The sequence below is a fragment of the Mobula birostris genome, chromosome 1 (genome assembly GCF_030028105.1).
Source record: "Mobula birostris isolate sMobBir1 chromosome 1, sMobBir1.hap1, whole genome shotgun sequence".
Classification (NCBI taxonomy): Eukaryota; Metazoa; Chordata; class Chondrichthyes; order Myliobatiformes; family Myliobatidae; genus Mobula; species Mobula birostris.
The window spans coordinates 148988706-149013861 of NC_092370.1; the positions used below are offsets into that span (position 1 = coordinate 148988706).

The following is a 25156-nucleotide window of genomic DNA, read 5'->3' on the forward strand; positions in this document are numbered from 1 at the left end:
TCTGTTTTCGTGGATGGCTGCGAAGAAAGAATTTCAGGATGTATATTGTATACATTTCTCTTTACATTAAATGTACCTTTGAAATTCCTACTTGTCATTGTGCAAGTCTGATCAGCAGCTACAGGAAACATTTGGTGGAGGCTATTGCTGCTAAAGAAGGTTCTACCAGTTATTAAATACAAGGGTTCACATACTTTTTCCAGTCTGGACTGTGAACGATAAAACAATGTGTTCAATAAAGATATGAAAAGCTGAATTGTTTGTGTGTTACTAGTTTACACAGATTCTGTTGGTATTATTGTGACTTAGATGAAGATTAGTACACATTTTATGAGTAATTAATACACAAAACCAGGTAATTACAAAGGGCTCACAAACTAGAGCAAGGGGTTCAGATGGGGTGGAGTTTGTTAGGTGTGTTCAAGAACGTTTCTTGACACAATATGTAGATAAGCCTACAAGAGAAGAGACTGTACTTGATTTGGTATTGGGAAATGAACCTGGTCAGGTGTCAAATCTCTCAGTGGGAGAGCATTTTGGACATAATGATCATAATTCTATCTCCTTTACAATAGCATTGGAGAGACAAGTTAGAAAAGTGTTTAATTGGAGTAAGGAGAATTATGAGGCTATCAGGCAGGAAATTGGAAGCTTAAATTGGGAACAGATGTTCTCAGGGAAACATACAGAAGAAATGTGGCAAATGTTCAGGGGATATTTGTGTGGAGTTCTGCATAGGTACGTTCCAATGAGACAGGGAAGTTATGGTAGGGTACAGGAACCGTGGTGTACAAAAGCTGTAATAAATCTAGTCAAGAAGAAAAGAAAAGCATACAAAAGGTTCAGAGAGGCAGGTAATGTTAGAGATCTAGAAGATTATAAGGCTAACAGGAAGGATCTTAAGAAGGAAATTAGGAGAGCCAGAAGGGGCCATAAGAAGACCTTGGCGGGGGCAGGATTAAAAAAAACCCCAAGGCATTCTACAAGTATGTGAAGAGCAAGAAGATAAGACGTGAAAGAATAGGACCTATAGAATGTGACAGTGGAAAAGTGTGTATGGAACCGGAGGAAATAGCAGAGGTACTTAATGAATACTTTACTTCAGTATTCACTATGGAAAAGGATCTTGGTGATTGTAGTCATGATTTGCAGCAGACTGAAAAGCTTGAGCATTAAGAAAGAGGATGTGCTGGAGCTTTTGGAAAGCATCAAGTTGGATAAGTCGTCAGGACCAGATGAGACATACCCCAGGCTACTGTAGGAGGCGAGGGAGGAGATTGCTGAGCCTCTGGCGATGATCTTTGAATCAACAATGGGAACGGGAGGGGTTCCGGAGGATTGGAGAGTTGCAGATGTTGATCCTTTATTCAAGAAAGGGAGTAGAGATAGCCCAGGAAATTATAGACCAGTGAGTCTTACTACAGTGGTTGGTAAGTTGATGGAGAAGATCCTGAGAGGCAGGATTTATGAACATTTGGAGAGGTATAATATGATTAAGAATAGTCAGCATGGCTTTGTCAAGGGCATGTCATGCCTTATGAGCCTGATTGAATTTTTTGAGAATGTGACTAAGCACATTGATGAAGGACGAGCAGTAGATGTAGTGTATATGGATTTCACCAAGACATTTGATAAGGTACCCCATGCAAGGCTTATTGAGAAAGTAAGGAGGCATGGGATCCAAGGGGACATTGCTTTATGGATCCAGAACTGGCTTGCCCACCGAAGGCAAAGAGTGGTTGTAGACAGGTCATATCCTGCATGGAGGTCGGTGACCAGTGGTGTGCCTCAGGGATCTGTTCTGGGACCTTCACTCTTCGTGATTTTTATAAATGACCTAGATGAGGAAGTGGAGGGATGGGTTAGTAAGTTTGTTGATGACACAAAGGTTGGGGGTGTTGTGGATAGTATGGAGGGCTGTCAGAGGTTACAGCGGGACATTGATAGGATGCGAAACTGGGCTGAGAGGTGGCAAATGGAGTTCCCCTCCAGATAAGTATGAAGTAGTTCATTTTGGTAGATCAAATATGATGGCAGAACATAGTATTTTTTTTTGGCGTGTGCGTGCGTGCTTTTTCGTCTGTGCGCCTGCGTGTGCGTGCATGTGCAGCAGAATATAGTATTAATAGTAAGACTCTTGGCAGTGTGGAGGATCAGAGGGATCTTGGGGTCTGAGTCCATAGGACACTCAAAGCAGCTGCGCAGGTTGACTCTGTGGTTAAGAAGGCATACGGTGTATTGGCCTTTATTAATTGTGGAATTGAATTTTGGAGCCGAGAGGTAATATTGCACTATATAGGACACTGGTCAGCCCCACTTGGAGTACTGTGCTCAGTTCCGGTCGCCTCACTACAGGAAGGATGTGGAGACCATAGAAAGGGTGCAGAGGAGATTTACAAGGATGTTGCCTGGATTGGGGAGCATGCTTTATGAAAACAGGTTGAGTGAACTCTACCTTTTCTCCTTGGAGTGACAGAGGATGAGAGGTGACCTGACAGAGGTGTATAAGATGATGAGAGGCATTGATCATGTGGATAGTCAGAGGCCTTTTCCCAGGGCTGAAATGGTTGCCACAAGAGGACACAGGTTTAAGGTGCTGGGGAGTAGGTACAGAGGAGACGTCAGGGGTAAGTTTTTTCATGCAGAGAGTGGTGAGTATGTGGAATGCGCTGCCATAATGGTGGTGGAGGCAGATACGATAGGGTCTTTTTTAGAGACTTCGAGATAGGTACATGGAGCTTGGTAAAATAGAGGGCTATGGGTAAGCCTAGTAATTTCTAAGGTAGGGACATGTTCGGCAGAACTTTGTGGGCCGAAGGGCCTGTATTGTGCTGTAGGTTTTCTATGTTTCTATGTATTTTTTTTTGCAAATGTAAGTGGTAATTAGGTGAGAATGCACTTGATATAAAGAACCTCAGAAGTGACGTTTCCCCTGCTACCTCTTTGTTAACCAGAAAGAATTCAGAAAGCAGAATTTGATGTCACTTTTAATCAATACAATGTAAAGCATACTTGCATTTAAATTTGAGGAGGAAATATTGAGAGAACGCAATGAGGAGAGGTGATAGCGGAGGCTTGCAAGGGCAGTGCTGTGTGCCTGAAGTAATCCTATGTACTGAATTATCACGTACCGCTGTTGCTCTTCTTCTCTTGCCCAGAACTTGGGTGTCATTGAGTTCACCGCCAGAAGTGTAGCTGCTATCAGTGGCACCATCTGCTGCAATGCAACACGGCACAGCACCAGAGGAACTCTGCTGGGCAGGCACCTCACCATCCTCCTCTAATTGAAGAGTGCCCTGTCGACAAGAACCATCACTGGCGGAAAGGAGGGATCCCTTTTCCATCCCACTGTTCTTCACAGGGATGCTGTCAAGACCAATATGTGAGTCTATGCTTCCTTCCATCTTCACTGTGGGGAGCTCCTGGGTTGAAGAGCTGGAATTGTCATCAGTCTTGCCAAGCTGGAGCGTTTCTGAGAGGGCAGGGCTATCGCGAGCAGCCTGACAGGTCGAAGTATTTGGTCCTGGAGGTAATGGAGGTAGCTTGCTGCTTGGAATGCTGGGAGCCCTGTCCTCCTCCAGGTGTTTCAAGTCGTCGCCAAACAGATTATAAATTGATCGTTTGTCTGTGACCACACTGCTTTCAGAAAGGCTGCGCTTCCGAATGCTTCCGGCTGTTGCATTGGAGATTCCCTCCCACTGAAAGCCTTCTAGAGAAAGGAAGTTTTTTTCCTCATCCAGCTGCAGAGCTTCCAAACTGGTTTGCACCGAAGGAACCATCTCAATCCCAAACCTGGAAAAAGAACCGTAAACATGTTAACACAAAGCAAAGTCAATTCCACAGGAAGACTGATTACGAGTACATCTTAAGTACAAAGAAACACCGTGTGTGGAGGTACTCAATGCATTGCTGAACATTTTCCACCAAATGATTCCCCTGCTAGCGGGGGCCAGGGATAGTGACTGAAGGCCAGAACACTACAACACAGAAATATGTATTTTAGCCCATCTATTCTATTCTGCCTAGTCACATTGACCATAGCTCTCCATACTCCTCCCATCCAAACCTCTCTCAAATGCTGAAATTGAATCCACATTCAACACTTCTGCTGGCAGCTCATTCCACACTCTCACTGCTAACCAATGACCTCTACTTCTCTTCCAACCTCAGTGGAAAAAGCCAGCTAGCATTCATCCCATCTATACCCCTCACAAATCTATATAATATACTTATCAAATCTCCCCTTATTCTCCTACACTCCAGGGAATAAAAAGTCCAAACCTATTCAACCTTTCCCCACAACTCATGTCAAGTCCCAGCAATATCCTTGTAAAGTTTCTCCACACACTTTCAATCATATTGATATCTTTGTGCAGTTAGGTGACCATAAAAGAGCACGCACAGTACAACAAATGAGGCCTCAACAACATCTTATACAACTTCAACATGACATCACAACTCAGTTACTAAAATGTCACCTCGGTTTCATCACCTAAGTTACAGAGAAAGGTTGAACAAGTTGGGCCTTTATTCTTTGGAACATAGAAGGTTGAGGGGGGGACTTGATAGAGGTATTAAAATTACGAGGGGGACAGATAGAGCTGACGTGGATAGACTTTTTCCATTGAGAGTGGGAGAGATTCAAACAAGAGGACATGAGTTGAGAGTTAAAGGGCAAAAGTTTAGAAGTAACATGAGGGGGAACTTCTTTACTCAGAGAGTGGTAGCTGTGTGGAACGAGCTTCCAGCAGAAGTGGTTGAGGCAGGTTCGATATTGTCCTTTAAAGTTAAATTGGAAAGGAATGGAATGGAGGGTTATGGACTGAGTGTAGGTCAGTGGGACTAGGTGAGGGTAAGAGTTCGGCACGGACTAGAAGGGCCGAGATGGCCTGCTTCTGTGCTAAAATTGTTATATGGTTATACTAAATACCTTGATTTATAAAGACCAATGTGTCAAAAGCTCTCTTCATGACTATCTACTTGTGATGCCACTTTCAAGGAATCATAGACCTTTATTCCCAGAACCTTCCAAGATAACCCCACAAAGGTAAAAAAGATCCAAGTTCTGAGTTGAAATGGCAGTGGAAGCTTTGTCAGTGATCAGAAGTTCCACTATGTTAATGGAGTCAGAAACTGACAAATCCCTTCTACCCTACATCATCTTCCACCCCAACCACCTCCCCACACACACAAAAACTCTTCCATATTCTTATTTATGTGGAGTAAGTTTGTTAATGCAACCACACAACACTCATATGGCGAGTTGATAGCTAGCCAAAGATCATCTCACTGCAGACAAACAGCGCGTAGCAAGCTTCACCCTCTACACATCCATGTATTCTGAGTCACAAAACCAAAACAAGGTCCACAGGAATTGCTACAGCGTCAACTGTGACTTACTGCACCATACTTGTAAGTCTGAAGACTTGAGTTCAAATCCATTCTGGAGGGTAAACACAAAGCCCTTAGCCAACATTGCCGTGAGGGCGGCACTGAGAGGTAAGACATGCTGTTGGACTGAAATTTTAACCGAACACCAATTCTGTCAGATGCATAGAAAAATTTCTACAAGCGAACAAGAGGAACAAATTATTTCCTTACTGACCTTGGTAAACCCTTGCCAAGCTCCTGTTTCTTTTTAGCGACTTGCTGTATAACTTGATCCCAATTGACATGATGCCGGGATACATTCAGCAGCTGACGTACAGTTGGTTTCAGACCAGATTCCTTCTCGGATTCACTTTTCTTCTGACTTCCTATGTTCCGAATTCGGCGAGCGATATTGAGGTTTGGTTCAGGGACATGAGTACCAGGTCGGGACTTAGCGTTGATATGGCGGGTTAGGTCTCTCTGTACAGAGGTGGGAAGTCCAAGCTTGTTGAGTTCAGACAGGAGACTGTTGGAACCCTGGGTCCCTCCACTCTGTAGCTCAGTGTCAGAGGAACAATTATCAAATGTTTCAGGAGGCATGGAACCTTGGACCTCATTTGCATTTTTTGCTTCAGTCACTGCAAAGGAGAAAGTGAATGATGGCTGATCTCTTGTTCTTGAAGCCAAGGCCTTTGAATCACCTTTTGTGATGCAGACTTCAAAATCAGCATCATGCTGGGTAGCTAATATAGCTGTTTGATCTTTTATTGTTTGTGCACAAGACTGCCTCTGATCTGAATGCATGCTGGCAGAATCTATAATTGTATCTGAGTGAGATTCTTCTATTTTTTGTACACAAGTCTGGCCTGAACTTACAGGTGCAACTGGGTCCAGCTCTTCTGAAATGCCAATAGGTTCTTGGCTCAGTTTTCTGGAGTCACCTGGTGCTTGCTGCACCATGTCTCCATCTGTGTTCTGCAATATACTGTTACTGTTTCTACCCTCCCCAGGTTCTCCACTACTCTCTGGATGACCGTCTTGTCCACATTCAGACCGACTCTGCCTCAGGGCTTCTCTGGCCAGTCTCAGCATCTCATTCAAACTATTGTCCAGTGGCGATTTGTCACCACAGCCTGGTGCAGCCAGTGAGGGCCGTACAGTTGTCTCTGCGGTAGCTTCTGTTGAAAGGGGAGCTATTGATGTGCTTGGTGCACTGTTCGGCCCTTGTGTGCTCTTACTAAGTAGTGAACATTTTGTTCCCAAATTGGGGGACTTTGGCCACTTCTCACTTTCTATCTTAAATGAGGGTTCGTCTTTCTTTGGGTTTGAATCTGAAGCAGAGGATGCACGTTCAGGAGGAGGACTGGGTAAAAATTTGGCATGAAGCATGGCAGGAAGCTGGTTCCCATCTTCGTTTGCTGCTTTGATTTCATCCTCTGTTGAGTAACCATGTTGTATTAGAGAGCTTGCACCACTGTTTGATCCTTCAGTCACTTTCCCAGAGTGCCGACCACCACTTCGGTGCCGAGTCTCAGTGTCTTTCACTCGTGCTGACCTGGAACTGCTCCCAGATTCATTCACATTCTTGCTTCTAATACCAGGATCTGTGGCCAGATCTTTAGACCTCTGAGGACGATATGGAGCCCAGCGATGCCTCTTATCTCTCGGGGGGCTTAAACTTTTCCCCCCATTCTCATCACTTTTATTCTGGGCTTTTAACACAAGGTTAAAACTCAACATCCCTTCACTTGGCACATCATCACTGGTGAAATCCATGTGACATTCCTGAAAGGCATAATCGTTCTTGCTGTACCTGTCTGACGTTTTTCTCCCTGGCCTCCTCCAGTTTTGTGCTTTCTCCCACGCACGCCGATCTCTCACACTTCTGCTATCCATTTGATTCAACTTCTGCATTTTCCCTTTATTCCATTTCCGATCCAGCTCCTCCACAGAATTACCGCTGTTACCAGGCTGATGTCGGGCATTCGACCTGCTGCTCATGTAGTGAGCTGCACTGTCTGCAACAGTGCTGGCACTAGTGTTCCAGTTTGATGGGCCCCCTTGGACCTTGCGATGATGACTAGGTGCCCCCCCTGGTCCACTGGAATGCCAGCTATGATTGGAATACCAATTGGGAGCCGCTTCGCTGTCATCGGGCTGCCAGCTGTGATGTCCCCACGAGCCCAGTGAGCGTCGGTTTGAAGAACCCCCTGAATTTGTCTTCCAGTGGTATTTGCTCAATCTGCAACTGGCATATTCCCTTGGGACCCAGTTCCGATCCCGCTCTCCTGCACTTTCATGGTGCCATTGGCTCATAGGTTGGTCTTCCCTCATCCTCCAATATCGTCTGTCATCACCATCTGCTCGGTTTCCTGGCTTGGGCACATCATTCTTTCTACACAAAACAAAATAACACACATACAGTTATTAAATTTACAGCACAGTAAGTAGCTATTGGTCCAACATGGAAAGAACATCAAACTACTGCAGATACTGGAAACCTGAAACAAAAACCAATGCTGGAATACTCGAGGTTACCTGTGGGAACTGTCAATGCTTTACGTGCAGGACCTGATGAAGAATTCCAAACCTAAAACATTAACCGTTTCTCTTTCTACAGATGCCGCCTGACCTGATTGAGAGCTTGCAATTTTTTTGTTATTTTAGCCGTTGGTTGTTTGTCCATCATTGACGTCGATGAGGGCCTCAACACCATAATGATGGTGTTGAGACTAGCGCGTGATTTGGATTTAAGTGAGGGAGAGTTGCGCAGCGTCAGCCTCACTCTCTCTTCCCAATTCCCATCTGGATCCAGTGGCAAGACAGAGTCTAGGCGGCTGGAGATGGGACTAGGCGCAGTGGATGACCAGGACGTCTTCTGTGTCTTGTCCTGCTCTACACGTTCCACGACGCTTGCAGAGACCGCCTTCGTGACCGTTGGACCTCCCATAGGTCTCTCCGCTCAATCCGCCGGAGTCTGTCTTCACATGCTGGGACAGACAACTCCCTATCACACCGAGGGTTTGAGACCCGTCGGCTACCCTCACCTGGTTTAGCCGGCTTGTCGAAGCCATTGCCCGGGGTGTGGCCGCTGTCGCATGCAAACAGCTACGGGGAGCCACAGGTGAGAGCCGAGTGCCAGGTGGGGACCAAAGGTGGACTAACCGCGCTGAAAAGGACGCGACTTTTTCCCCTACCAGAGGTGCTACCCCTCCCTGGCACCCCATACACCGTATGAGGTCTTCATATGATGTTACCTGCTCCCAATGTAATTTCCATTCCTTCTCTAATTTATATGCTTCCCTTTTTACAATCAGATTCCCTTTAAATGATAACCTTCATCACAGCAAGTTTCTTATACAAAGTATTTTTGAAACCATCTCTTTTGGTCCTTGGTCTTTACCCCTGTCTTATGCAAACCAACTGTGACAATTGCTTCTTGCCCTGTGCCTCCCCACCTCTTGGATCCAACCATAGATTGCAGTCTCTTCCTCTCTGAACTCAATATGTTCTCAAAGCCTTTGGGCCTCTCCTCTAACCTCTATAGTGAGACTGAAGACAGTGCAAATAATTCTTCTCAAGGCCACAAGTGATATTATATATATTCCTCATTGCAATCTATATTCTTTCTTAATCATCAGCCAATAAATATATATTACTTTCCCTCAAATCCTCCACAACTTGATTTAACTTACATTTATAGAAAACCTTTCACATTCCCTTCAGGTCTTTGCAATCTGAAGAACCATTTTAAGTCACTATTAAAAGATGAGAAATTTAATTGACAGCAAGTCCCTACAAATAAAAACATGATTTGGACTAGACACTGTTTTAGAAATTCTGAAACAGGAATAAATATTTGCCAAGGCACTGAGGATAACTCTCTTGTGCTTATTCAAGAGCAGTGGTTCTCAAACTTTTTTGGATTACTGCTTTCTTGGCTCCTAGACCATATCCCCCAAGCCCCTTTCCCTTTCCAGCAATAAACAAAAATATAAAGAATTTAGATTTACAATGCAGTGAAAGAAAATAGGAACTGCAAATGTAAAGCAGTGATAAATATTTGCAAAAGTTATTCATCTCTATTTAAAGCTACAAATAAAATTATATCCTTATTTAATTACAGTACAATTTTCATCAGCAATTTTAGAGCATACATTAGAAGTCCAAATATTCACTACTTCATAGCTTTTTCACCTTTCAGTGAGATGGATGGGCTTGGTGTAGAGATATCAGCTTCTCAATATCAGGCTGAATGTCACTCAGAAGGAGTCTCAAATCTCCACATTCAATAATTTGCCATCTGTTTTGTTACTTTGAAAGACATTGGGTAGATTGCACTGAAACTGCGCTAACCTAAATTTGATGTTGGAAAGGCAATAAAGAATACCTTGACCACAGTACAAGACAGTGTTCAGAGATCTCTTTCTGCAACTAAAAGTTTTGATATCATTTCTTTCAGCCTTGGCTTCAGCTCAAAGCCATTATGTAACAAGATCAGTTCTTTCTCTATTTTTCCTGTTAATTCTTCATTGCAAATGTTCAGGAATGGATGTATTACCCACTCTGGAATTTGGACCGAGAGAAGATCCTGAAATCTCTCTGACATGTCTTTATGCAGCTCACACAGATGGGCATAGTCTACTTGAAGATCATCATCTGGTATTCTTCCTTTCTCTTCCAACTCAGAAAAGACCAGAAATTGGAAAAGGTCACATCGGCCAATGTTGCACTTAAACAGGGGTAATGGCGGGAGGAGAGAAAGCAGCGCACCTGCATGTGCGTAGCCCTCCAGTGAAAAATGATATTGTATCTGTTAAATAGGGGCTGTGGACAATTCTGATTTGATGGAGATGGACGTGAAAGCACAGAGGAACATCTGGAGAAATTTCTGAAACGTTCGTTCACTGCTGTCATTAATGTGTGGTCGGGAATCTTTTGGAGGGTAGGCCTCAAAATCCCCGGCTTTGCCTGCTGTTAGCGACCGAGGTTGAGGTCGAATCGTTCGGACAGAGATGGCACTCAGTACCCGGTGTCGGAGAACTGATCAGAGCTCGAAGTTTTCGGATGACTCACAGTCGGACTGTGGTCGGCATGGCAGGGAGAGTTTTTCTTCCTTCTCCCATCTGCGTGAGATGTGGGACATTTGAGAGACTTTGAACTTTTACTGTGCTCATGGACTTCTTCATCAAGTTATGGTATTGTTGCACTGTTGTAACTATATGTTATAATTATGTGGTTTTGTCAGTTTTTTCAGTCTTGGTCTGTCCTGTGTTTTGTGATATCACACCGGAGGAAATATTGCATCATTTCTTAATGCATGCATTACTAAATGACAATAAAAGAGGACTGCGTGTCTTCATAATCTAACTTGGACAAAGATGTGGAGATGACTGATCTGATTCACATGATTTCCTTGCAATTGAAGGTTGGTTCATTAAATTGCTGGGGTGGTGTGGTTTGAATGGCCGGAAGGCTTGAGTACCGTGCTGTATCTCTAAATAAACAACTTTGCAAATAATTCTGACAAATAAGCAATGTCATGCCTAATATTCTTCAGCTGATTACTGAATGAAGCATTCAAGACTTCAGAGAATTTTTATCACAGTTTCAAAAAGTGCACGAAAGCATCTCAGGCAGGTTTTTTGTTGAGAGCCACCCGACTTCTCTGTGCAACAGCAAGCGCTCAAACTGTTCATCATTCTCAATACAAAGGTCTTGAAATAGTTGAGAACTGAGTAGATGGGACTTAACTTTACTTACTGTTGTGACAACAGTATTTAATGATTTGTGTAGCTGATCACTGAGGTTTTTTTGTGACAAGATGTTGTCTGTGAATTACTCAGTGAATAGTAAATATGTTAGGTACAATTTTATTTTCAAGAAAGTAATAACCCCATGGTGGCATCCTATCGTTGATGGTGCTCAATCTGTTACACAAGCAAGAATGCTGGTGAGTGGAATGTCCTCTTAGGATTGCCCAACAACCCAAAATATTGACTCCCACTTCTTATGTCTCTAATTCCTTGCAAATAACAACTCTTGAATCATATTCTCATCTTTTATGAAATGAACGTAACCATGAAGCTAAGATTCTTGGCCTGGCAATGCAACCACACAGCAAATTCTGCAGTTCTAAGTTGTACAATGGGTCTTCCACATTCTCAGACAGCTCATCTATTCATCTTTGAACAGAGTTGTCACTGAGCGGAATTGCTTGAATATTTTGTCTGGTCTCTAATGCAGAAATGTACTCAGAACCTCTCTTACTGCTGGCAGAATGAGTTCTTCTCCAATTGTATGGGGCTTTCCAGATTTAGCAATGAGCAATGAAATGCAAACTATCACCATTTCCATCTTTAATATCTCTATTTTTCCCTTTCAGGGTTCTTTTGAAGACCCTGACCCGGAGCTACATGCTGACTATGGTTCTTTGCGGGAATACGACCGGCTCTCAGGGTTTCACGACTGGCCATCATACCACATATCAAGGGCTCGGCCTAAGAGCTTAGCTCACCTTCGGAAGGCTGAGATCTTGTGGCTCTGGAGACGGTCGGTGGTCGGTGTCCGGGCAGATCGGTGGGTCATGGGAGATGGAAGATCTACGGCTGTGTGCCCAGAGACCCAAGAGCTTTGGGCACAGAGCTTGGAAAAAGCAACGCAACGGACTTTTAACATCGTAAACCAGCGAGTTGTTTGTTATGTCTCCCCTCTCACTGTGAAATGGAGACATCTCTTTTTCCTTTATTAGGGAGAGAGAGAGCCTGTGGTACTTCAAAGACCAGGTGAACAAGTAGTCTCCGGGGTAACTGCAAGTCTGTGTCTTTGCTGTTGCTTCGCTCACGCTTGTGTGCTCGGTGGCAGGTGCCGACGTTTTTTTTTGCCGGTGGGGGGAGGGAGGATTGTTGCTTGATGCCACTTACGTGTGGGAGGGAGGGGAGCTGGGGTGGACTTTGGGGTTCTAACATTTAACTGTCATTCATTCTTTGGGGGCACTCCTCTGTTTTTAGGGATGTTTGCAAAGAAAAAGCATTTCAGGATGTATATTGTGTACATTTCTCTGACATTAAATGTACCTTTGAAACTTTGTTGTGAGGTGCAGGCAAATATGTTTTGAAAGGTTTGCCATTATTGAAAGTTGTCGCAAAGTGACTGAAAATAAGCCAAGTTCTTGTTTGCTTTATCAATGTGTATTCTCTTCAAATAGTCAAGGAGCCAAGATGGTTTCATTGCTTCAACTGAAAAAACTTTTTTCACACAACAGACACCTGGTTGCTGGTTGGTTGGTTGTTTGGTGCTGATACAAACCCATTTTTCTGAAACTACACACGATACTGTCTACACTTCTTTTTTGTTTGGTCTGCTTCTGCTATATTCATTATGGATTAATGATCACTATCATTAATCGCCTATTGTTCATGTTCAACTTCAAATACTGCAATCAATAAAGGGGAAAATTATGATACCATCATTGCTTAGGTAAAACCAGACTCTCTGACTGAAGGTACATAAAATGAGGCAGTGATATCTTGGTTGGGCCATGGGGCTAGCAAAATGCAGTCAACACCATTTGAAAGGGCAGATACCTAACGTTACCCCATTGAACGCCACACCCTAATTCACAGGATTTCATCACTGTGTGATTAGATTATGGGAACTATACTAGCTAATCCTGTACTACACTACTGAAGGGCAAAAATGCGTGGTCTGGACCCTGAAATAACACTATTTCTGCAGTGCAGTTTCTCAAGATATGCCAAATACAGAAGCGTCACTTTGCTTTTTAACAACTATATTGTGCTTTGAGCACAGTCCGAGAGAATGGTGGGTTAAGCAAGATATGAAGTGACTATGCAATCACTACACTGTAATCAGTTATGAGGCAATATTTGCAATAAGTAATTCATTTCTTAAATTAATCCCTCAACTACCCCCTTTGCTACTGAGCACCCTCCCCCTACTCCCCCAGGACTGGGGGCAATATCTTCCACTTTGAGAACCATTGTTGTAGTGCATCAAGGGATCTTTTGTATTCACTGAAAGGTACAGTTGGCGGGGACGACTGACCAGGGGTAAGCCAAGGTGGCAGGGCCTCCAGCACTGAGTCTGACCCTGTGGTACACAGAAGAGGAGAGCTGTCATCATTGGGGACTCTATAGTCAGGGGAGCAGACAGGAGATTTTGTGGACGTGAGAAGGACACCCACATGGTTTGTTGCCTCCTGGGTGCCAGGGTCCGGGATGTCTCTGACCGGGTGTACGACAACCTGGTACGAGAGGGAAAGCAACCAGAAGTCATGATACATGTTGTCACCAACGACAAAGGCAAGAAGAGGGATGAGGTCCTGAAGTGTGAGTTTCGGGAACTAGGCAGAAGGCTGAAGAACAGGACCTCAAGGGTGGTGTTCTCAGGATTGCTGCCAGTGCTACACGATAGTGATGGTAAGAATCGGAGGAGATGGTAGTTGAATGCGTGGCTGAGGAGTTGGCGCAGGGAGCAGGGTTTTAGATTTTTGGATCATTGGGATCTCTTCTGGGGAAGTGGGACCTGTACAGATTGGATGGGTTGCACCTGAACTCGAGGGGGAGCAATATCCTTGCAGGTAGGTATGCTAGCATGGTTCGGGAGGGTTTAAACTAATTTGCAAGAGGGATGGGACTCGGAGCGATAGAGCAGTGGAAGAAGTGCAAGGAGTAAAGCCAGATCTAACACATAGAGAGGCTTTGAGGAAAGAGAAGCAGAATAAAAGGTGTAAAGGTAGTAAGGTAGAAGGGCTAAAGTGTACATCAATGCAAAAAACATCAGGAACAAAGGTGATGAACTGAGAGCTTGGATACATACATGGAATTATGATGTAGTGGCCATTACAGAGACTTGGCTGGCACCAGGGCAGGAATGGATTCTCAATATTCCTGGATTTCAGTGCTTTAAAAGGGATAGAGAGGGGAGAAAAAGGGGAGGAGGGGTGGCATTACTGGGCAGGGATACTATTACAGCTACAGAAAGGGTGGGTAATGTAGCAGGATCGTCTCTTGAGTCAGTATGGGTGGAAGTCAGGAACAGGAAGGAAGCAGTTACTCTATTGAGAGTATTCTATAGGCCCCCTGGTAGCAACAGAGATACTGAGCAGATAGGGAGGCAGATTTTGGAAAGGTGCAAAGATAGCAGGGTTATTATCATGGGTGACTTTAACTTCCTTAATATTGATCAGCACCTGATTAGTTCCAACTGTTTAGACAGGGCAGTTTGTTAAGTGTGTTCAGGACGGATTCCTGTCACAGTATGTGGACAGGCCAACTAGGGGGAATGCCATACTAGATCCAGTACTAGATAACGAACCGGGTCAGGTCACAGATCTCTCAGTGGGTGAGCATCTGGGGGACAGTGACCACCACTCCCTGGCCTTTAGCATTATCATGGAAAAGGACAGAATCAGAGAGGACAGGAAAATTTTTAATTGGGGAAGGGCAAATTTTGAGGTTATAGGCTAGAACTTGCAGGTGTAAATTGGGATGATGTTTCTGCAGGGAAATGTACTATGGACATGTGGTCGATGTTTAGGAATCTCTTGCAGGTTGCTAGGGATAAATTTGTCCCGGTGAGGAAGATAAAGAATGGTAGGGTGAGGGAACCATGGGTGACAAGTGAGGTGAAAAATCTATTCAGGTGGAAGAAGGCAGCATACATGAGGTTTAGGAAGCAAGGATCAGATGGGTCTATTGAGGAATATAAGGTAGCAAGAAAGGAGCTTAAGAAGGGGCTGAGAAGAGCAAGAAGGGGGCATGAGAAGGCCTTGGCAAGCAGGGTAAAGGAAAACCCCAAGGCATTTTTCAATTATGTGAAGAACAAAAGGATGACAGGAGTGAAGGTAGGACCGATTAGAGATAAAGGTGGGAAGATGTGCCTGGAGGCTGTGCAAGTGAGCGAGGTCCTCAATGAATACTTCTCTTCGGTATTCACCAATGAGAGAGAACTTGATGACGGTGAGGACAATATGAGTGAGGTTGATGTTCTGGAGCATGTTGATATTAAGGGAGAGGAGGTGTTGGAGTTATTAAAATACATTAGGACAGATAAGTCCCCGGGGTCTGACGGAATATTCCCCAGGCTGCTCCATGAGGCGAGGGAAGAGATGATCTTTATGTCCTCTTTGTCCACGGGAATGGTACCGGAGGATTGGAGCGAGGTGAATGTTGTCTCCTTGTTCAAAAAAGGTAGTAGGGATAGGCCAGTGAGCCTGACATCTGTGGTGGGAAAGCTGTTGGAAAAGAGTCTTAGAGATATGAGCTATGGGCATTTAGAGATACATGGTCTGATCAGGGACAGTCAGCATGGCTTTGTGAAGGACAGATCGTGTCTAACAAGCCTGATAGAGTTCTTTGAGGTGGTGACCAGGCATATAGATGAGGGTAGTGCAGTGAATGTGATCTACATGGATTTTAGTAAGGCATTTGACAAGGTTCCACATGGTAGGCTTATTCAGAAAGTCAGAAGGCATGGGATCCAGCGAAGTGTGGCCAGGTAGATTCAGAATTGGCTGGCCTGCAGAAAGCACAGGGTTGTGGTGGAGGGAGTACATTCGGATTGGAGGGATATGACTAGTGGTGTCCCACAAGGATCGGTTCTGGGACCTCTACTTTTTGTGATTTTTATAAACGACCTGGATGTGAGGATAGAAGGGTGGGTTGGCAAGTTTGCAGACGACACAAAAGTTGGTGGTGTTGTGGATAGTGTAGAGGATTGTCAAAGATTGCAGAGAGATATTGATAGGATGCAGAAGTGGGCCGAGAAGTGGCAGATGGAGTTCAACCCGGAGAAGTGTGAGGTGGTACACTTTGGAAGGACAAACTCCAAGGCAGAGTACAAAGTAAATGGCAGGATACCTGGAAATGTGGAGGAGCATAAGGATCTGGGGGTACATGTCCACAGATCCCTGAAAGTTGCCTCACAGCTACTTGGGTAGTTAAGAAAGCTTATGGGGCGTTAGCTTTCATAAGTCGAGGGATAGAGTTTGTAAGAGTCACAATGTAATGATGCAGCTCTATAAAACTCTGGTTAGGCCACACTTGGAGTACCGTGTCGAGCTCTGGTTGCCTCACTATAGGAAGGATGTGGAAGCATTGGAAAGGGTACAGTGGAGATTTACCAGGTTGCTGCCTGGTTTGGAGAGTATGCATTATGATCAGAAATTAAGGGAGCTGGGGCTTTACTCTCTGGAGAGAAGGATGATGACAGGAGACTTGATAGAGGTATACAAGATATGAAAAGGAATAGATAGAGTGAACAGCCAGCGCCTTTTCCCAAGGGCAACACTGCTCAGTACAAGAGGACATGGCTTTAAGATAAGTTCAAGGGGGATATTAGAGGAAGGTTTTTTACTCAGAGAGTGGTTGGTGCCTGGAACGTACTGCCCGAGTCAGTGATGGAGGCAGATACACTAGTGAAATTTAAGAGACTACTAGACAGGTATATGGAGGAATTTAAGGTCGGGGGGGGGGATACGTGGGATGCAGGGTTTAAGGGTCGGGAAAACATTGTGGGCCGAAGGGCCTGTACTGTGCTGTACTATTCTATATTCTATGAACAGATTATTGTTTCCCTGAATGGACATCACCTCTCAGACAGTAACATTCCCTCCATACTGCACTCCAACGTTGGCCAACAATTCTGTGATAACTCTCTGTAGTCAGACTTGACCTTGAGCTTTCTGGCTATTTCTCACCTGCAGACGACACCCCAGTAATGTCCTGTTCAACAGTTCAATTTCCCTTTTCCCCAACCAATCACCATCTTTGATTTGACACAGGTTGAGCAGAAACCTTCAAATGAACAATGGACTGGTCTGAACATATTTCAGTGCAAGGTGTTGTCATAGAAACATAGAAAATTGGTGGAGTAGGCCATTCGGCCCTTTGAGACTGCACCGCCATTCAGTATGATCATGGCTGATCATCCAACTCATAACCCTGTAGCAGCCTTCCCTCCATACCCCCGATCCCTTTAGCCACAAGGGCCATATCTAACTCCCTCTTAAATATAGCCAATGAACTGGCCTCAACTGTTTCCTGTGGCAGAGAATTCCACAGATCCACCACTCTCTGCGTGAAGAAGTTTTTCTTCATCTCGGTCCTAAAAGGCTTCCCCTCTATCCTCAAACTGTGGCCCCTCGTTCTGGACTTCCTCAACATCGGGAACAATCTTCCTGCATCTCGCCTGTCCAATCCCTTTAGGATTTTATACATTTCAATAAGATCCCCCTCAATCTTCTAAATTCCAATGAGTATAAGCCTAGTCGATCCAGTCATTCATCAAATGGAAGTCCTGCCATCTCAGGAATCAATCTGGTGAACCTTCCTTGTACTCCCTCTATGGCAAGGATGTCTTTCCTCAGATTAGGGGACCAAAACTGCACACAATACTCCAGGTGTGGTCTCACCAAGGCCTTGTACAACTGCAGTAGTACCTCCCGAATCCTCTTGCTATGAATGCCAGCATACTATTCGCCTTTTTCACCACCTGCTGTACCTGCATGCCCACTTTCAATGACTGGTGTATAGTGACACCCAGGTCTCGTTGCACCTCCCCTTTTCCTAATCGGCCACCATTCAGATAATAATCTGGTTTCCTGTTTTTGCCACCAAAGCAGATAACCTCACATTTACCCACATTAAATTGCATCTGCATGAATTTGCCCACTCACCTAACCTATCCAAGTCACCCTGCATCCTCTTAGCATCCTCCTCACAGCTAACACTGCCGCCCAGCTTCGTGTCATCCGCAAACTTGGAGATGCTGCATTTAATTCCATCGCCTAGGTCATTAATATATGTTGTAAACAACCGGGGTCCCAGCACTGAGCCTTGCGGTACCCCACTAGTCACTGCCTGCCATTCTGAAAAGGTTCTGTTTATTCCCACTCTTTGCTTCCTGTCTGCCAACCAATTCTCTATCCACATCAATACCATACCCCCAATACCGTGTGTTTTAAGTTTGCACACTAATCCCCTGTCTGGGACCTTGTCAAAAGCCTTTTGAAAATCCAAATATACCACATCCACTGGTTCTCCCCTATCCACTCTACTAGTTACATCCTCAAAAAATTCTATGAGATTCGTCAGATATGATTTTCCTTTCACAAATCCATGTTGACTTTGTCCGATGATTTCACCACTTTCCAAATGTGCTGTTATCACATCCTTGATAACTGACTCTAGCAGTTTCCCCACCACCGACGTTCGGCTAACTGGTCTATAATTCCCCAGTTTCTCTCTCCCTCCTTTTTTAAAAAGTGGGGTTACATTAGCCACCCTCCAATCCTCAGGAACTAGTCCAGAATCTAAAGAGTTTTGAAAAATTATCACTAATGCATCCACTATTTCTTGGGCTACTTCCTTAAGCACTCTGGGATGCAGACCATCTGGCCCTGGGGATTTATTTGCCTTTAATCCCTTCAATTTACCTAACACCACTTCCCTACTAACATGTATTTCCCTCAGTCCCTCCATCTCACTGGACCCTCTGTCCCCTACTATTTTCAAAAGATTATTTATGTCATCCTTAGTGAAGACAGAACCAAAGTAGTTATTCAATTGGTCTGCCATGTCCTTGCTCCCCATAATCAATTCACCTGTTTCTGTCTTAGGGGACCCACATTTGCCTTAAACAATCTTTTTCTTTTCACATACCTATAAAAGCTTTTACAGTCAGTTTTTATGTTCCCTGCCAGTTTTCTCTCATAATCTTTTTTCCCCTTCCTAATTAAGCCCTTTGTCCTCCTCTGCTGGACTCTGAATTTCTCCCAGTCCTCAGGTGAGCCACTTTTTCTGGCTAATTTGTATGCTTCTTCTTTGGAATTGATACTATCCCTAATTTCTCGTCAGCCACGGGTGCACTACCTTCCTTGATTTATTCTTTTGCCAAACTGGGATGAACAATTGTTGTAGATCATCCATGCGATCTTTAAATGCTTGCCATTGCATATCCACCGACAACCCTTTAAGTGTCATTTGCCAGTCTATCTTAGCTAATTCACATCTCATACCTTCAAAGTTACCCCTCTTCAAGTTCAGAACCTTTGTTTCTGAATTAAATATGTCACTCTCCATCTCAATGAAGAATTCCACCATATTATGGTCAGTCTTACCCAAGGGGCCTCTCTCAACAAGATTGCTAATTAACCCTTCCAAACTTGTCCTTTGGAAAGTCAAGGCAAGACTTTCACAGTGAACGGTAGGAACCTGCAGAGAGTTATTGAATAGAGAGGCTCTAGGGTTCACATACATGGTTCTCTGAAAGTGGCGTCACAGGTAGAGAAGGGTGGTGAAGCCAGCTTTTGGCATGTTGACCATCATCAGTCCAGGCATTGAATATTAAAAAGTCGGGAGGTCACGGTGCAGTCTTACAAGACTCTGCTGAGGCCGTACTTGTTGTACGTGTTCAGTTTTGGAAACCCACTACAGACTTCCCCCACCATCCGAAGGTAGAGCGTTCCTGTGAAACGGTTCGTAAGCCGGAATGTCGTAAAGTGAAGAAGCAATTACCATTTATTGATATGGAAAAAATTAGTGAGTGTTCGCAGACCCAAAAAATAACCTACCAAATCATGCCAAATAACACATGAAACCTAAAATAACAGTAACATATAGTAAAAGCAGGAATGATATGATAAATACACAGCCTATAAAAGTAGAAATTCTTTTCTGCAATCATTGCACTGTCCACCGTAGTGAAAATCTCACGCAAGCGCTCCCGGCAGAAACACACTCTCTCCAGTAACCTTTAAACTATGAAGCTACCAAATCATACCAAATAACACATAAAAATACACAGTCTATATAAAGCAGAAATAATGTATGTACAGTGTAGTAACACTTACGGGAATCTAGAAGACAGTGAGCACGCTGATGATGGTGTGTTAGGCTGAGTCATCAGAGGTTGGGGTGGTGGGACACTGGGGTATCATCTCATCGTCGACTGTTTCCATCAGGGCAGGCAGGTCATCTTCTATGTCTGCCTGCCTCAATGTCAAAGGTTGAGGTTCGTCATCTGCTGTGGCTGATGTGGAAGGCTTGAAAAACGACAGTATGCTTGACTGCTTAGCCTCGCGCATTTTTCTATCATACAATTCTTTGTAAGCAAACCATCCTGCAAATATGCCCTAAACCTATGTAACCTTTCAAAATTAAAGTTGTACTTTTCTGCAATCATTGTTGTCAACTGCAGCGAAAATCTCACATAGTTGCTTCACCTTCAGTTCCTGGACGACTTCACTTTCCGTCTGTTTGTTACTGCATTCGGTTTCAATTGTTATCCTTTCCTCTTCCAATTGTATCAGCTCTTCATCTATCAGTTCTTGGTCATTGGATGCCAAAACCTCTTCAACATCATCTTCGTCAACTTCCACAAGCCAAACTCACTTTGTCCTTACTTCGTTCAGCATGATCGAAATGATTAATTATGTCTAGTTTTACGCTAACTGTGACAAGCTCTTTTAGGCTTTTCTGATATCTTAGAACTCATCTTGCTAACGGATGCTCAAAATAAATCGACATAAAGCACAGATGCTCACAGGCATGTGTTTAAGCAATGCCGGCTAGAATGCAGTTCTGGGGGAATAGCTTGGCTGCTCCTTTTGACTGCCTTTTGTCGTAACAGTGAAAACACCTTCTGTTAGCAAAAACAGGTAACTAATGTAAGTCTTTTGTAACAGCGAGGTGTCGTAAAGCAAACGTTCGAAAAGCAGGGGATCCCTGCATATGAAATATGCTATTGAACTGGAAAGAATACAGAAAAAATTAACACGGATATTGTCAAGATTTGAGAGACTGAGTTATACAGGGAAGTTGGATAGGCTGGGACTTTACTCTTTGGAGTGAAAGACTGAGAGGTGATCTTAGTGGGGTGTATTAAAATAATGAGGGGCATAGACACAGTGAATGTACTCTGTCTTTTTCCCCTAGGTTGGCAAATCAAGATCTAGAACACATAGGGGGGTGGAAGAGATTAACTTAAGGGGCAACTTTTTTAAGAACACAGTGTGATGTGGTACGTAGGTGGAATGAGCTGCCAGAAGCGGTTGAAGCAAGCATGACAACAACTTTTAAGACAGCAGGACAGGTGCATTGACTGGAAAGGTTTAGAAGGTTATGGGCGAAGCACACCTTGGTGGTACCAGTTGGGCCCGAAAGTCTTGTTTGCAAGCTGCATGATTCTATAGACGCAAAATTGAGATAACGTACACAATGAAGAGGTGATATGGAATGAGATCTGGTCCAGCCTGATGACAGCCCAGCTCTCCTGTGGCCTTCCTTCCCTCTGAGATACTGACTGACGGAGCACGCCAGATGGTAATTGCAAGAGGTTGTGTCAGCACACAGTACACTTATGATACCACAGCTGCAGTCTGCTCTGGTTAGCACATGAAAGGAAAAGCATGACTGCATTGCAGAGGGTGCACAGCTGATGCTGCCAAGACTAGAAAATTATAGCTACTAATAAAGGTCGGTCAGGCTGAGGCAGTTTCCTTGAAAAAGATGTGTCTGATGAGAGGGTTAAGCAGAGCAGTTGGACCTTCCACTCACAGGTTTTTTTTTACTACTATAGCCCCCCCCGGCCACCCTCAGGGTCGCTCAGCTCGTTGTCGTCTAGGGAAACAGCCCTAGGCCCCGTCAAACTGGGTAATTAGTTTGTGTGGATGCTGTGTGATGTACCCCACCCCGCCCAAATAACAGACAATACACCAGATACAATTAAATGATTTACAGTTTATAGATATTTCTGGAACTATATAATTAATAGAGAATAAAATATAAACGGAAAATAAAAGGCACAGTGACATGCTCCCCAACAGTGGACCCTCCGCCCATCCACCGGTGCTACATAGGCCAACCTATCTGAGAGCTTCCTAATCCTCCGCGACCTCTGTATCCCCCTCACCTAAACCCTAAAAGCTCGGACACTACTAGGGATACCTCGGGTCTGCTTGCCAGCTCCTCTCTCACTCATGCCACCACTACAACTCGGAGCCCCCTGTCCCATGTCTGGGGCCCCGTTTCTTTTCCTTCCTGGTCCTGCTGTAACCCAGACTGCCCACAGCTAGCCCTCCCCACTACACCTGACTCAGTGGGAGAAGGGCCAAAGGTCTCTTCCTCAATCCCCGGGAAGTTAGCGAAAGGTAGCATGTACTACATGTCCAGCACATCATCCTTCGAATCCGTATTCTTCCTCATTCCCTCGCTCGGTAGCTGCTGTTTGAGTTTCTCCAAAATGAAACATTTAGCCGGGGCTACCCCTTCAGCCTCCTGCAGTCGAGACGTCAGCTTCTTCGGGGACTCCTCCAACTCTCGCCACAGCCTCAGCAGTTCTGACTCACGCTTCTTGGCCATCTCAACCTGGGACGTAGTTACCCCACCAGCTTCTTCCATCCTGACCTGACAAGCAGCAGTTAAAGGATGTTCAGCCTCCAGTTTTTTTCTCCTGATGACTTCTTCCAGGTCAACTTTCAGTTTTTCCACTTCATTTAAACTGTCAATAGTCATCTTCAGGTTCCTTTCAAGCGTCCGCCTCCCTTTTCCGAGATCAGTCCTCCAGTTCTTCACCTCCTCAGGAGCGTAGTCAAACTCCCCTCCCTGGGCTCTTGGTTTTCTGTTTGCCTTAGTCAGACCACTTCCTTGATCTTCCCTAACTTGTAAGTCTTACAATCTTTTCTGGATCTACGTCTTGAGTTTCTGCTGATCCCTTCAAAGGTGAGTCATTGTTTCTTCTCACTGGATTAATTCATCAGTACATGACCGCAGTGTTGGCTCAAAACTCCGTTGCTCCTTCTCCACGTTGACGAGCGTGAATTCCAAGTCTGCAATAGTCGTCCCACAAGTGCGGCACTCAGTCTCCGGCCAGCATTTCTGAGCACTCAGTTCAGCAGTGCAAATCCCCTCTCTCCCGTGTCTCATTCAGACTGACGACCTGGGTTTCCATCCCCAGGTCCACCATCGCCTATTCCAACACCAGGAAGTTCAACTGGTATGTCGGGTCATTTTTCTCACATTGCACCAAACTCCTCCGGCCAAAAACTCCTCCACATGTGACACTTCACTTCTGTTGCCTGGGCTCAGCCACTCGCCTCGCCTCATAGTCCCCCCAGTCGAATCCAAGCTCTAGGCGGTCATCTACATACACCAAAACTCCACACATCTTCACTTCCCCCATGGTCTTCCTCAGGCCCCGTGGGAAGGTTGCAGGGGCTCCGGATATGCCCTTTGGCATCTTTTCGGATCGGAAGAATCCTAGGGAACTAATAACAGCCGTCTTCTCTTCATCAGCTGCACTCCTCGGGATCTGGCAACATCCACTCCTCAGATCCAGCACATTAAACTACGTTGCATAATCTGCACACACGTCTTCCACTGCGCCAGGGTCCACTGAGGTGTCTTCAGCGGTCAACTCCCCTCCCTCGTGGTAGTTTGGAGCGCCTACTAAGAGGGTTTCACCCTCAGCTACTTCCCCCAGGCCGTACCACAGCTGGGTCTCGTTTAAATTTGGTACTGGCTCAAGGCTGCTACACACATCCTCAGAAGCAACTCCACACGCTGGGTGCCCAGTCAATGCCCCCATGAACTCCAGGGTCATTAACCAATCATCGTCTTCTGGATAATTACTGGCACTGGTACCCAAAATCTCTGGTACCCTTGCGGTTGTCAAGGGTAAATGCTTCAGACATCAGTTGTAAAACGAACTGTACAGCAACTTGACCTGCGCCCCGGGGTCGAGGATGGCTTTAGCATCGTTTCCCTCTATCCATAACGACACCCTGGGGCGTGGTCCCTCTAAGCCTTCAGGAATAGGGTCTTCTCCTTTCGGAAGTTCATTGGTACATTGCTGGGAACGTGCTCCTCCAGAGACCCCAAGCTGTTCCCCCACTGGGCCTCCACTAAGTTTCCCGACACCTCACTGATCAGCTGAACAACTGGAGGAGGGGCTGATCCCCTGAAATGATCCCCCTGGCACTGCAAGCAATTTAGTTGCCCTCCTAGACACACAGAAAACTTTTCCCCCTCTTTCAAATAACTGACAGCTGTCACTACGGTGTTGTTGAACCTGACAGCTCTAACACCGTCACCAGCCCACCTAATTAAACTTTCAACCAATCCCTGTTGCTCTCCCTCAACCGAGCACTGCCACTCATCTAACAACTGAGAGATCTGCTCCGCCCACGTCTCGCACGCCTCCACCCCTCTTGGGGTGGACACTATCTCAAACGCCAGGTGGAGCCTGCCAGAGCTAGAACATTTATTCGCAGACACTACCTCCAAATCAGACCACTCTTTCCTCTCTCTCCCAACAGCATGGACAGCCCCGAGTTCCACCCCCATCTCATCAACGCTAGTCTGAACTCGAACAAAGACCCCACCCACCACGCATACAGCAATAACCAGCAAATAACCCACAGAGACACACATTACTGATTGAAACAGGGCATCCACACAGCATACCACTAGATCCAATTCTGGACAAAAGCCCCCAAATGTAGCCCCCCTGGCCAGCCTCAGGGTCGCTCAGCTTGCTGTCGTCTAGAGAAACAGCCCTCGGCCCCGCCAAACTGGGTAATTAGTTTGTGTGGATGCTGTGTGATGTACCCCACCCCACCCAAATAACAGACAATACACTAGATACAATTAAATAATTTATAGTTTATAGATATTTCTGGAACCATGTAATTAATAGAGAATAAAATATAAACGGAAAATAAAAGGCGCCACACTTATCAAGGTTCAATCTCTTCATGCACAAA

The 25156-nt window shown here is 45.0% G+C and overlaps 2 protein-coding genes across 13 annotated transcripts in view; one reads left to right on the forward strand and one right to left on the reverse strand.

The window, feature by feature from the left end:
* Positions 1-12226, forward strand: part of heatr4 (HEAT repeat containing 4) — a 215762-nt gene extending 203536 nt beyond the window's left edge. For 4 of the 9 annotated variants that reach the window (XM_072263497.1, XM_072263520.1, XM_072263506.1 and 1 more), the window contains exon 16: positions 11756-12224. In XM_072263497.1, the coding sequence (XP_072119598.1) occupies positions 11756-12121 (366 nt within the window). In that variant the 3' untranslated portion in view covers positions 12122-12224. Of the gene's footprint in view, positions 1-11755 lie in introns of all 9 variants that reach the window. The other 5 variants (XR_011886603.1, XM_072263529.1, XM_072263538.1 and 2 more) reach the window with 5 other exon arrangements.
* The window catches only part of znf106a (zinc finger protein 106a), a 125801-nt gene that overhangs the window by 41211 nt on the left and 59434 nt on the right, over positions 1-25156 (reverse strand). For all 4 annotated transcript variants that reach the window (XM_072263475.1, XM_072263466.1, XM_072263455.1 and 1 more), the window contains 2 exons: positions 5606-7765; positions 3132-3792 (listed from right to left, as the gene is read on the reverse strand). In XM_072263475.1, coding sequence (XP_072119576.1) covers positions 3132-3792; positions 5606-7765 — 2821 coding nt within the window. The remainder of the gene's footprint in view (positions 1-3131; positions 3793-5605; positions 7766-25156) is intronic.